The sequence below is a fragment of the Adiantum capillus-veneris genome, chromosome 17 (assembly GCF_014529385.1).
Source record: "Adiantum capillus-veneris isolate H3 chromosome 17, ASM1452938v2, whole genome shotgun sequence".
Taxonomy (NCBI): domain Eukaryota; kingdom Viridiplantae; phylum Streptophyta; class Polypodiopsida; order Polypodiales; family Pteridaceae; genus Adiantum; species Adiantum capillus-veneris.
In genome coordinates this window covers 16,522,005-16,536,662 of record NC_140947.1, presented here as the reverse complement: position 1 = coordinate 16,536,662, position 14,658 = coordinate 16,522,005, and the positions used below count along the sequence as shown (strand labels likewise).

General features: G+C 44.4%; 1 protein-coding gene across 1 annotated transcript in view; it reads right to left on the bottom strand.

The window, feature by feature from the left end:
* Nucleotides 1-14,658, bottom strand: part of LOC147436857 (zinc transporter) — a 112,359-nt gene that overhangs the window by 64,152 nt on the left and 33,549 nt on the right. Inside the window, exons 2-3 of the mRNA XM_086486252.1 lie at nt 9,015-9,207; nt 8,848-8,933 (exon numbers count right to left, since the gene is read on the bottom strand). Of these exons, the coding sequence (XP_086342378.1) occupies nt 8,848-8,933; nt 9,015-9,207 (279 nt within the window). The remainder of the gene's footprint in view (nt 1-8,847; nt 8,934-9,014; nt 9,208-14,658) is intronic.

The window sequence follows — 14,658 nt, the reverse complement described above, 5'->3', positions numbered from 1 at the left end:
ATCAAAATACGTTCCCACGCACGCACGCACACATGGTTTTAGCATGGATGGACTGCCTCCCTTCCAGTCCCCCTCTCTCACTATGACATGGACAGAGATCACTAGACTTATCCGGCAGGACTTGATTAGGAGGACTTGGATAGAGCCTACTCAAGAGTGGGGCACGAAGATGGCTTTTTACAAAGAACATTTTCTCCAACTCACGGCAGATGGCTTTGTAGTCAGGCCCAGCTATATGGATACACATTTACCATATGGGGTGCGGTGTGCTATTGGCCAGATACGCACATCCTCACACCAGCTTGCAATTTAGACTGGCAGATGTAGAGGAGTGCCAATTGAGGCCAGGGTATGTCGTGTATGCCATAGGGAGCCAGAGACAGAGCTACATTACATATGTCATTGATCCACATACTAAGAGATTTGCATGTGATTCCATTGCTTATTCAGGGAGGGTTTTGGACCACTTTCCAGAGTTATGGGATACCAGGATCAAAGATGCTTGGGTTTGTTCTTGCTTGAGTTGAGGAGACATACAGATTGCTTGTTGAGGCGACTAGAGAGACAGATTCAGGGGCAGGTTACACACTATTTCACGCCAGCCATTACCACTAGACAGCTAGACAAACAGGTTCTGTGGCAGAGTTCGGATCCCACCTCCACTAGAGGCACACTGATCAACCATGCGATGGACCTAGGGAGATCCAGGGGTCCACGATTACAGAGGAGGGCATCCCAACATAGACAGAGATTATAGAGGAGGATTCGGATTTTGGCACGCCACGCACATACCCAGTCCGGTTTTTGACCATGGAGGACACCGAGGAGATCAGACACCAACCGATGCTGGATTTACATTGAGCTTGTGGACTATCCCCTTCTTAGCAGCTTAAGTTTCTTGCATCCCTCATTATTTTGTACCTTTGTATTGACTAGAAAGTCTCTAGTCTTTCCCCCACTTTCACTTCCACTACAACATTTTGTTTTACGATGTTAGTCTTTCTTTCATCACACAGACTTTGTATTAGATTCACCAATTAGTATTAGTAACTTGTTGGTCTCATAGGTCGTTTTGGCCTTTTATAGACGTTAATATATATATCATTTCATTCCATCTCTCTGAAGCTCGGCTCTCATCTCTGCACTCCTCATCATACCAACTATTCTGGGGCATGCTCCCAGAATGTCGTCTCTTGCCCGGCTGAGTGTGTGGGTATGCCACTGATGCAGGCCCATTGAGTGTCTCAGTCAGTAGAGGTGCACTCCTCCACTGAGAGGCCTGTACCATTTGTGTCAGTTATGCCTTCCAATAGACGGTCCCAGATCTCCTCTGTATAAACGAAATCAGTCTCTGGTGTAAATGTATAGCGGGTGTGTGACCTGCCTCCTGATGTCTGGGTTGTACTATACTGAAATTTAACGGACAGTGTCAAGAGAGCATGATCTACTGCTATGCCCACTGGCCTGGCTCCCACTGTGAAATCATGAATGCAGGGGGCAAAAAGCTCGGTTGTTTCATAACATAATCCACTGTACTGGCCCCATGTATGTGTGGAAAGCATGTGAAACCAGCTGCTTCAGGAAATCGCTGTAAGCCATTAAGTATGGCTAATCCATGTGTAGTCGTCATTTCCATGAGGTATCTCCCATACTCCGTCTGCTCTCTGTCATCTGAGCATCTGTCAAGTCCCAACTCACCCACATCCAGCTCTCTAAGCATCTCATCTGAAGTGTCGTAGAAGACTGTCTGCGAGTTGCCCGTTCGGGCATTGAAGTCCCCTGGCAGAATGATATCACCATCCCTAGAAAACTCCCATATGTCATCATCTAGAATAGAGAAAGGCGACTGCCCTCTGGATGCAGCATACACTGATGTACTGGGAGGAAAGTAACATATAGCAATATACTTATTTATTTTGTTAATCTGACTTTGTATCAGATACACCGCATTGTAACTTTCTGGTCTCATAGGTCACTTTGGCCTTTTGAAGACGTTAATATAACATTTCATTTCATTTCATTTTATTTCTCTCTCTCTCTCTCTCTCTCTCTCTCTCTCTCTCTCTCTCTCTCTCTCTCTCTCTCTCTCTCTCTCTCTCTGTGTGTGTGTGTGTGTGTGTGTATCAGCTCACCCTTTGTATTCCCTTTGTATCAACTTTCACCCCACCCCTACCCACTATTTTCTTTTCAGTTCTTTGTACTTTTTGTACCCAGACCTGGTATTAGATTCACCACATGTAACCTTTTGGTCTCATAGGTCATTTTGGCCTTTTGAAGACGTTAATATTATATTTCATTTCATTTCTCCCCCAAGTGTGGTAGATTGAATATGCTATCATTTGATTTGTCTCATAGGCCGATTTCGGCCTGACATAGACGTTAAAAATCTTTCTTTCTCTCTCTCTCTCTCTCTCTCTCTCTCTCTCTCTCTCTCTCTCTCTCTCTCTCTCTCTCTCTCTCTGTGTGTGTGTGTGTGTGTGTATCAGCTCACCCTTTGTATTCCCTTTGTATCAACTTTCACCCCACCCCTACCCACTATTTTCTTTTCAGTTCTTTGTACTTTTTGTACCCAGACCTGGTATTAGATTCACCACATGTAACCTTTTGGTCTCATAGGTCATTTTGGCCTTTTGAAGACGTTAATATTATATTTCATTTCATTTCTCCCCCAAGTGTGGTAGATTGAATATGCTATTTCCGTCTTGAATAACAGGTCTTGAGTTCAACTCTCCTCGTCGGCTAGATCTTTAAGGTCTCTTGGGATAGTTTCCTACGACGTTAAAACTCTCTTCTTCTTCTTCTCTCTCTCTCTCTCTCTCTCTCTCTCTCTCTCTCTCTCTCTCTCTCTCTCTCTCTCTCTCTCTCTCTCTCTCTCTCCCCCCATTAGTACAAGATGGAGCTAGATAGCTTGATGCACTCTCATGATTGTACTACCTTGAGCATATAGACATGCATACACCCCTAGAGATAGAACTCCATCCCTCCTCAGATACTCCACTACCTACATTCAGTTCAGTTTTGTATCAGTTTTGTTTCATTTGTCTTTCCGATAGACGGATGACATAAACACCATGTACATTTGATTTGTCTCATAGGCCGATTTCGGCCTGACATAGACGTTAAAAATCTTTCTTTCTTTCTTTCTCTCTCTCTCTCTCTCATTCGAGCAGAGCTAGCTGCCCCCCCCATGGAGATTGAGGCGCTTACCAGATCAGTGTCCTTTGTGCACAGCCTATGGGATACTACTAGAGACAGATATGCTAGATTGGCCCTTGAGTCTTCCAGACAGTTAGCTCTACAGGGGGACACTTCATGCTGGTATGCACAGATGACTTCATGGTTTCAGACGCATGGCTTCACCATGGACAGGTTGCCCCCTTTCCAGTATTCTCTTCAGGCACCCTCGCTGTCTCTTACACGGGTGGAGATCACTAGACTCATTCGTCAGGACCTGATCCAGCTCGACACTAGGAGGACATGGATAGAGCCGCCTCAGGAGTTGAGCACAAAGATGGCTTTCTATAGAGAGCATCTTCTCCACCTCACAGGAGATGGGTTTGTGATTCGACCCAGCTACATGGACACACATATGTCTCATGGTTTGCGTTGTGCCATTGGTCAGATACGCACATCCTCACATCAGCTCGAGATTGAGACCGGTAGATTCAGAGGGATACCAGCAGACAGCAGGATATGCCGATTATGCCAGAGAGAGCCAGAGACAGAGTTGCACTACATATGTCATTGCACAGTGTTCTATGAGATACGGGGGCGTTTCCACTGCTTATTCAGAGAGGGTTTTGGTCCTCTATCTAGGGTCATGAGTTATGAGGATCAGAGATGTCTTGGACTATATCTACTTGAGTTACACAGGTATAGAGACACTTTACTGGGGAGAGCTAGAGAGAGGCAGTCCCAGAGACACATTACAGATTTCTTTTCACTAGATATGGGACAGCCAGAGGAGCAGCCACCACTGCAGAGCTCGTCCCACACTCATTCGACCACTACTGGCACTCTCATCGACCGAGCATTGGAGCTACAGAGATACAGACGACCGCGACTGAGGAGAGGAGCTACACAGCATCGACGGAGACTACAACAGAAGATTCGAGCCATACTCTCTCGACATCCAGAGTGCAGATGAGGATGGATCCTCACCATTTCTTCCATCTTTGTTTCTCACACTGTTACATCCAGTTTACCGGGTACCTATTGTATCAGCTGCTACACCCACGTAGTTTTAGATTGTAGTAGTAGTAGTAGTATTTTGTTCCACTTCTAGTTCTTTTGTACCCAGACATGGTATTAGATTCACTATTTTGTAACTGATTGGTCTCATAGGTCATTTTGGCCTTTTGAAGACGTTAATATAACATTTCATTTCATTTCATTTCTCTCTCTCTCTCTCTCTCTCTCTCTCTCTCTCTCTCTCTCTCTCTCTCTCTCTCTCTCTCTCTCTCTCTCTCTCTCTCTCTCTCTCAGGATTCGAGCCATACTCTCTCGACATCCAAAGTGCAATGAGGATGGATTCTAGTAGTAGTATCTTTGTTCTAGTTATTTTGTACCCAGACATGGAATTAGATTGACTATTTTGTAACAGATTGGTCTCATAGGTCATTTTGGCCTTTTGAAGACGTTAATATAACATTTCATTTCATTTTCTCTCTCAGCTTGCTGATTCTCAGCCAATTTGCCAAGGCAGTGGCCGATCTGCACCAATGGGCAACATTCAAAATCTCTGAGAATGTGCAGAAATTTTCCTATTGCCCCAATTTCTCACAGAATTTCAGAAATTCTGAATCTTATGAACCTTTAAGACTCTGAAATTGCAGAAATTTCAGATTCAGAATTTACCTAATGCCCAATTTGCACAGAATTTCAGAATTTCAGAATGTGCATTGTGTATTTCATAAAAATTCAGAACTTCTGAATTCCTTACAAAATTTAGGAATTTGTGTATCATACTTTCAATGTTCAGAATCCAAACAATACACAGACCACTTGATTTTTAGAATATGGCATATGCATATGCCATAGATTCTCTCTCAAAATGTCAATGGACAAATTCAATGTCACTTTTCTCTGATGATACAATATCTTGTTCAATTGGACCCATGAGAAGGAAGTGCAGAGTAGATTGGGAATTTGTCGAGAGAGTGAAGCCCTTCGGAAGAGGGCAGTATACCTGCAAATGCAAGTTTTGCCCCAATTTCTGAGATGGGGGACCCGACGGGTCCCGACCACATCAGGACATATATGCTTTGGGTTGAAGGGCCATGGGTTCACAAGTGTTTGCATGCATCACAAAGTGGGTTATGCACAAAGGAATTGGTTGAGCAAGAGTGGCCTCATATTTTCTAAACTAGATGTACATGCCATTGTCTTGACCTACTCTTTGAGGATATTGGGCAACTTGCATGGGTGAAGCTAGTGTTAACTAAAGCCACACAGGCTGTTACATTTTTTACCCGTAAGCACACCATGTTGGCTTTGTAGAGACCTAGCTCATGTGTAGGTTGTATCCATGTCCTCTTCGTATCCAACTGAATCAAGTCCTTTTTGATGAGCCTGGTAATCTCTACCCTAGTGAGGGAGATGGAGGGTGCATCCAGAGAGTACTGAAATGGGGGTAGCCGATCCATACTAAAGCCATGTAATTGAAACCAAGAAGAGAAGAAGAAGAAAAGAGTCGACACGGCACGGCGTAGTTCCGCGCCCAGATGCATTGGCCCCAAAGACTAGCACCCCTTCTCGGTATTTCTTTCTTATTATACTTCACAAAGTACAATGTCCGAGGGTCCTCTTTCTCTAGTGATGCTCTTAAGCTAATCTGCCAAGAGTGAGGCCCTGGGGGCACACTTATAAAGGCCCCTGGCCAAAATCAATTACATGAAAAGCTCTAACTCAAAAGCATCAGGTCCCAAAAGCGAGTTCCCAAAAGCTCGCGCCCCTTGGGCTTTTCTGTAAAAGGCGAAATTCCATACGATGCCACATCAGTAGTCAGCGCAAATTCCGGGTTGTCTGTACAACCTACTGCATCAATAGCCGCTACGCAATTTTTGGTCCCTTGCTTTAATTAGAAGAGGTTTAGACCCCTCGTCCGAGTTCTGTAAGTTGGAAAGAGTTAGGGTTTTTAATCCTAACACCCTTGAGGCACCAGGAACCTGTAAGTTGGTAAAACTTCTGCCTCTCTCTCTCTCTCCCTGTAGACCCTTCCGCCAAGCTCTATCCTTTGGCATGCCACATCATCACTTTGTGACAAGCTACTAGGGGACTTGTTTATGAGCTCACACATCGCATTGGTGAAAAGATACAAGGGATAGAGGGGGGGGAGCTCTACAAAGATACACGCTTTGTGTGTCAGTCGGTGGAACATGACATGCGGCAGGATTTTTTCTCCATCCTATTTGGAGATCCAAGGCCCCAGATAACAAGAAGGAGGTACATGCAGGGTGGATGGATGTGATAAGAGTGACACACTAAGTATGATGTTGACCTCCCTGGCATATTTTTTATGAGCTTGATGTTTAAAAGGCAATATCAGGCACATTTTCTCGTGCAATTGCAACAGATGAAAAACATATTCACAAGGAACAAAATGGTGGGAGACATTTGGAGCTCATACACCAAAACTGTAGCAGTTGGCTGTTCGAGTATGCACATGTGCTTCACCTTGTGAACGCAATTCAAGCACCTTTTCTCTTGTACATACCAAGAGGAAGAATAAATTGCTTCCCAAGATTACACAGAAGTTGGTATACACTCACACAAATTTTCCCCTTATCTCGAATTCAAGGGAGTTTCAGAAGATTGAAGTCACCTTGGAAATGAATCATGATCGACAATGAGAAGGATGATGAGAGGATTCTTGCATTGCAAGAAGTTACACAGGGAGAAGAGGATACCATAACCCCTATTGTTACACCCATTGGGGAGTTATAACTGCTAGTACCTGCAATGTTTCAGAGTCCCAAGGTGAGACTGATGAGGATGCTAGTGATGATGGGGTGACGAGGAGGAGGATGCTGATGTTGATAATGATGAGGATTATGACGCTTGAGGCATGGATGCTAGGGTTCATTAGTTGTGGTTGCATTTGAGTTGTGCACCTTCGATTGGTTTTGGTTTTGTTTTGGTTCAGTCATGTAGTGCCTACTTAGTTCTAATGTTCATCTATATATACCTAGATGAACCCAGGAAAAGCCCAAATTCACCTATGAAGGAAAGTGCAGCTACAGACTCATGGTAGTCACCCATAAGAAAATACAACCATCAACTTCATCATGCATAGTATTGACTAAATACTACAACATCCCCACCAACATCATATACTATGTATCAGCGATGGCAAAGGCTTTGGTTCCCTAACAAATTTTGATGGTTGACTTAAGTCCAAATTTGTCATTTGCTATGTACTTGGTTTCAATTTCATTGTCCCAACCCTCAAAGTTGTGAATCAAAAATTCTAGTTTGAACTTTGATGATTGAAGTTTTGCACTTTAAATCTCAGGTTTCAGCACTTTCAAGTTTCAATACTTGACAACTATAAGCAAATATTGGATATGTACAGCATAAACATTTATCTCCCTCTAAACCTTTGCGCCCTACCATGTAAATTTGTATAACAATTGATTTAATTTTGGCCACATATGTTCGACCCAAGGGCCGAAACGTACTCGAAACATACTTCCATACCAAGTATGTGTTTGCCATATAGTAATGTATGGAAAAAACTATGGTTACAATTGTTCTATGAGCCCACTCACAAAATCCCAAAACAACTGGGACCTTGACATTCAATTTATAGGCATTGGTCACCCAAAAGCTACCAAAACATATGCTATTTGCGTAACTGGCACGGCCAATAACCCACGCAGGAGATTTGCAACAATAAAACTTGCGTAGAAACTACCACATCAGCATGTCATATGGATGTACAAAGTTTATGAAAGTGAAATAGCTTTTTCTCTTAACCCAATTGGTGTTAGATCAAGTGGACAACAACAGTGGTTCTAAAATCTGTGAAGAAGATAATAATGCTTTCACCACATATCAGGCATTTTAAAATTAGTTGTCCTTCAGTTTCCCTAAATGGGCAACCATGATAAACATTCGACAGCACCTGCCACTTTTTGGCAATCAACCATCCAGGCTTAAGTACATTAGATCAGAAGACGTAAATTTAGAAAGAGAAAACCCTGTCCTCAGCACTAGATTGCTGAAATGAGGACATTGAACTTCAAAAACAAACTTAATGCACCTCTTTATTCGTTCTTTAGATTTTCTTTTTTATACTCTTTTGGAAGATTCTCTATAAGGGTAGACAATGGTTAAGAACTTCCATATTTCACATTTCAGCAATTGTATAAATTCCAAGGCTCTATCTACGTGTAGCTACTCTGTTTTCTATACATTAGAAACAATTGTTTTATCCACATTCAGATTCACAAAGCATCTTACAAGCTTATTCGAGCACTTTGTTGGATCTCAACTGGGACAATTGCACAGAGTAGGATGTTGTCTTAGATGTGACCAAGTTAGTGGGACAAGCCACCTAAAAGACCAGAGAAATGAGACTCGACTGTGTCAATTACGTGCGAGGACAATCGCACTCATTGTACCTTTCTTTAAAGACTTAAAAACATTCACTGCAGTAATCAAGCCATTTACTAATTTTCATTTCCACCCTGTGTGTCATGAGGACACACTATGCCCTTGAAGTTTTGAACAAAAGACATGCACGCAAACAGACAATGAATATAGCTTACATCAGAATGGAAGAAAGCTAACCATGTCAAATCAGTCGAACAATAAAGATAATGGACTGGTTGGAAATCATTTTACCTTAAAGGACCGCAAGCACGCAGTCCAAGCCCCCACAACACATATGAGATTGCCAAAAATGCCCCATTGATTATTGAAGGAACAAGCTGCTCCACAGATTGAGCACCCATTAGTGACAATAACACCAGTAATTTTCTAGCCAAAAAGCTCCCCATATAATTAAGCACCTGATATGTAGTAAGCGATCGACCTCTCCATGGACGATGGATAATGAGAAACACTATTGCTGCTGTCGATATGCATAAGAATGTGAAAATCACAACTGAGCTGCCTGACAATAAAAGGTACTGGTACACAGTGTAAACAGAAAGCAATCGCAGAAATCTTCCAGCCAGGTGGACAGCATGCAATGGGTATATCCTGCAATTCAGCTCTGTAAGTTCAGCAATGCCAGATGGATCGACATCAATACAGACGTCACTACAATCAAGGTTTGCTACAAAAATGCAGAAGACACCCCCAAGAAAATCAACCGTAGTTTTGAAAAAACAAACAAATCTAGTGCTAAAACTTTAAAAGCTGATGTACAAGCTACAGTGGAAACAATATCACAACACGCATATATGCACACAGTAAAACAATATTTCTACCTTGACAACAATGAAGGCAAGCAAAAACAACAACAATTGACCATAGAGCACGAAAACATATACAAAACATCACTGTCTGACTCATAGGTTAAATGATTGTAGGACTCTTGGTCTTCTTCCACTACATGAAGCTTTGCTTTGCGTTTGTCCTTGTGTCACAAGGGCATGGCAACTGCTAACCTTAGTTGTTGGTTTCTTTCCAATGATTTTTATTTAATTTTTGGGACCCTCTTTTTGAAGTTGCAAATGGCTGGACATTGTATGGTCAATGTGAAAAGGCCGACAGCCAAGAGTCACCCACAGACGGGAAGGCCTTGTCACCACGAGTTGGTGGGCCGACCGGCACAGGAATGCGAACAATAAAAGGGTGTCTAGGCTTAGTTCAAAGTCAGTTAGGGCCCCTGGGCCCTCGCAACACTTACAAGTCGGTGGGTACTAGGAAAATTAACTCAAAGAGGCATAGTGGACACTTGGCAGCACCAGAGCCTGCAGAAAATCAAATACTGCCACCTCAGCTCGGAATTTGCGCAAAATCCACTTGAGAGCTGCCTCTCTCTCTCACTATAACTTACAGTGTGTGTGTGAGTAGTTGGTGCATGTGTTGAAGCTTTAATGGAAAGCTTGCCTTCTTCCTTGCACTATGTAGCGCGATGATTCTGCTCTCGCGCACCTCTCTCCCCCTTTTGAATACAGAAACGTGATGCCCCGCTCGAGGGCTTTTCATCTGTATAAACAATTGTGTGGGTTCATGCGCTTGCACGGGTACTGGATTAGCTAGTTGCTAATCCCCCGTAGGTATAGGTGAATTCGGAGAGATTTCACGCGAGAAACCTCATCCAATTCAAAGGGCAAGTAACCCTACAAGTGCGGGAGCTTGAGGACTTGCTACCGATGCGACCGGTTCGCGAAAAGGAGCCAAATACAGCCTGCTGTGTATTTTGCAGGTTTAGGGTTTCGGTCTTAAACGGTCCCTAATACCCCCAAGAGGTCCGGGAAGCGACGGGACTGCTGTGCGGGCGATCTGGCGCATTTTCAGGGCAGAAAACAGAGAATTCAGCGTGCTGCAGATTCTCGCCAGGTTTTGCAAAGTGTCCTTACGCATCAGAAAAGTCACTTTTTGCATGGGGATACTGTCTGTGAAGCGTCCTAGTACAGTTATGCTGCCAAAAAATCGGGCCAGAACACGTCATTGTCAGCCAGGATTATGCAGGGGAGCTCGTAGGAAATCACTGGTTTTATTCCCTCTTTGAATACAATAAAGAAATACCAAAAGGGGCGCCAGTCTTTGGGGCCAACAGGTGTCGGCGTCTGCCTGGTAGCGCTCTAGCTTCCAAGCCAGGTGTGTTTGAAGTGTCAATTCCCGATACAGGTTTTTAGTTGCAAAGTCTCTATGTCCTAGAGTCTAAAGTAAAGTTTCGGGTGAAAGCCTACGTCTACCGCCCTACCGGCCAGTTTCATGGTTCCATTGACGAGACAGAATCACTTTTTCCTCAAGAAGTGAGCCTCGGTTGGTTTGCGGCGAAGACACATAGTACAAGAACGCAGGATTACAGTATGTCCGACAAAGGGAATGGCATTATGGAAGAGGGTTCCTCTTCACAGAACAGGCAGGCAATTCCTGCAGTGTTTGAGGTTGGCGAGAGTTCACGGCCACGCCTATCTGTACCAGAGTTACCGGGGAATGCCCCCTAGCCTCCGTTCCGGCGTTTCGGGGGGCAATTCCCTTCCCGAATGTTCCGAAATGTCCCGGAACGTCTGACGTTCCAGGTGGCCAGTGCAAACCGGAATGGCCGTTCCGGAACGTTCCGGAACGCCCCCGGAATGCCCCTGGAACGGCCAACGGCTACAAACAAATTTGGCAAAAATTGGAAAAATTGAAGTAAATGTTTGGGCGTCTTTTTGAAGTGTGCAAGGCCTCAAGGACTCATAAAATGCACCCCCCTCCCCCTTTCTCTCCACAAGCTAATCCTCAAGGGTCAAGCTCTCTCCCTCTCACACTCTCAAGATCTCTCCCTCTCAAGACTCACTCTCTCAAGGCTCAAGGCTTCAAGCCTTCAAGCTCTCTTCCTCTCCCTCCCACTCTCTCAAATATCTCCCTCTCCCTCTCACTCTCTCGAGTCTCTCCCTCTCACTCTCTCAAGCTCTCTCTCTCTCTGTCATCTTCATCTAGTCATAGCAAGGTTGAATGGTCTTCAAAACGAGTTTTTTGTGAGTATTAGAGTCAAAGCACTCTAATACTCCTTGTATTTAAACACAAGGAGCTAAAAAATGCACTATTTGGGTGTTTTTTAACCTCCCGTTCCGCGCCGTTCCCGTTCCGGACCCCTAGCCGTTCCCCCGTTCCGCGGGGATCCCGTCGCCGTTCCCGTTCCGCATTCCGGGTAACTATGATATGTACCTCTTGTAGTGAATGCTCCACCAGTGCAAGGCTTTATGACTGGGCAACTTGAAGATGATGCATTGAACATTCAAGACTCAATTGGTTGCCGTTGTGAATGTGTTTTCTAGATTGGTGCAAAACCCAAGGTTTATGGAGTTTTTGCAAGTGCCACAACAGACAAGGCAACTCACACAGCCAGTAGAGCCCGATGAGGCTCAAGCCCAGGTACGTCATACGTCCCAGCAAGATAGGGAGCACTCGCACGTTGCGGAGTCAGGGGCTCCAAGACAGGTTCCTTCCGTCCATGAACAGGTGGTTAGGACACCATTCCACAGGTTTTGCCAGTTCAGCCCGCCACCTTTCAGAGTCCACATGTTGCATTAAATGGACAGGAAACCAGTTTCCAGGTAATGCATCAGGTTTTTCCACCACCCACGGTACATTCTGGGTATTTTGGGGATGGATCTGTGTTCCAAAGTATGCCTGGTTATGCGGCTCGAAACCAGCAATATATTCCAGGAACGGTGTTTGGGGGTATGCAAGGCATAATGCCAAACCCCCCGTATGGTAATATCAGCATGCAACAAGGCTTTCAGAGCAACCAAGGCCAGTTTGGGGTGCCACAGGGCAATTTTGGCATGGCTAGTTTTTCTGGACAGCAGCCAGATATGGCACTTACGACGCAAAATGTCAATGGCCAATGAATGCCGATGATCCCTACTACAGTGCCCATGTTGCAGACAATCCCCTATGACAATTTGGGGGCATTGGAAAAGCCAAAAGCTTACAAAGAAGGTGGTGAAGCTGTAAAGTTTAGCACTTTCAGCGGCTTTGAGGATAGGGCAAAGGCTCTTACTTTCCTCCAACAGTTTGATACAACTTATGCAGGAGGGAATTTTACAAAGGCCTCTAAAGTCAGGAAAGCTACCACTTTCTTGAAAGACAATGCGCTTACATGGTGGACGACATTGTTGATGCAAGGACAGGCACCCGCCACATGGATATACTTCAAGCAAATGTTTGCATATGCATGGCTGTCAAATGAATTTGAAGCCGATGTCATGACGGATTGGCACCAACTCACTGCGGCTACGTGCAAGAGCCTACAGGAGTACAATCTGAGGTTTTGTAAATCATTGCTCTCGGTAACCTCCTACAGGTTTGTGCCACTGACAGAGCAGATTGAGAAGTATTCTTGTGGCTGCCTAGAGGGCTTCGAGATTATTGTACAAAGAATAGAGTGGCTACCCTCACTCAGCTTATGGAAGTTGCAAACACAGGTCTTGCCTTGTTGAAGGGAGAGGATAGTGGGTTTCTGGGCAACGTGAAAGGGGGGCAACAAAAGAAAAATTCAACAAAGAAGCCCTTTGTAAAAATGGCTCCTAAAGCGTCACAAGGGTCCAAAAAGGTCAACAAGGACAAGGACTCAATCGGGACTTCTGGAGCGCACGCAAAGAAACAAAAAAGGAAGCCTTTTGTGCGTAAGTCACTCGAGGGTCTTGATGGCTGAGAATAAATGCTTTATATGCGTCGTGCGAGCAGCTTGGTCACTTTGCTGCAGATTGTCCACAAAGAAAAAGACCAGCTCACTCTGATGATAGAGAGGAAAAGAAAGGAAAGAAGCCCAAGCCCAGGGCAGGTTTAGTGCCAGACAGTGTGTCAAAGGATGGTGTCCGAATGAATCCCGCAAAGGTTGAAGCTATAAAGACATGGCCAGACTTAAGGCCTGTGCGGTGCACGATGTTCGACGCTTCTTGGGATTGTGCTCATATCGGGAATTTTGCAGAGATAGCTTCACCTCTTCACACTTTGCAAAAGAAAGAGGTCACCTTCAGATGGACCCAAAGAGAGATTTCAGCTTTCAGTCTCTTAAAGGAAAAGTTGACTTCACATCCCGTGATTGTTTTACCAGATCTCAGGAAGTCATTCGTGGTCCAGTGTGACGCGTGTGGCAATAGCATCGGAGCAGTGCTAATGCAAGATGGTCGGGTAGTAGCTTATAAGAGCAGAATCTTGCGAGGGCCAGAAAAGACTATGCAAATCTATGAGAAAGAGCTACAAGACATCATTCATGCGCTCTCTAGCAAGAAGCACTATCTATTAGGTGCTGATTTTGTTGTCATCAGACCTTGCGATACTTCTTGACACAGTCAAAGCTATCCGAAAAGCATATGCGATGGGCAAAAATTCTTTCTATGTTCCACTTCCAGATTATGCATGTGGAAGGCAAGAAGAATGTTGTGGCTGATGCGTTATCAAGAAAGCCACAAATTTCAGCTGTGTCAATTCCTTATCATCATAAGCTTGATGATACGAAGGAACAGTACGCTACTGATGAAGATTTTGCAATGATCTTTGAACAGTTGCAAGATGGGCAACGTCATGAGCACTACTTCCTCAGAGACGGTTTTATAATGATGCATGGAAGACTTTGTGTCACTAGGCCATTGCGATATAAGATCATGGTAGAAAGTCATGTCCCACCGCATGCAGGGCATCGTGGAATTGATGCGACAGTGAAAGCGGTAGAGACGTTCTTTTATTGGCCTACTTGAGGAGAGACGTGGATGCCTTTGTGCGAGCATGCATGATTTGGCAAAAGGTCAAGTTTGACAAGCAAAAGGCTCCGAGGTTATTACAGCCACTGCCGATTCCGGATAAGCCACGGGAAAGCATTGCTATGGATTTTATCTTTGATCTTCCAAGAACACCGACAGGGAATGATGGTATATGGACCATCATTTGCAGGTTCAACAAGCAGGCCCATTTTATTCATGTCAGGAAGAAGATAAAATCTGACCAAATGGCACGGTTGTTCATGTACAATGTGTTTAAGTACCA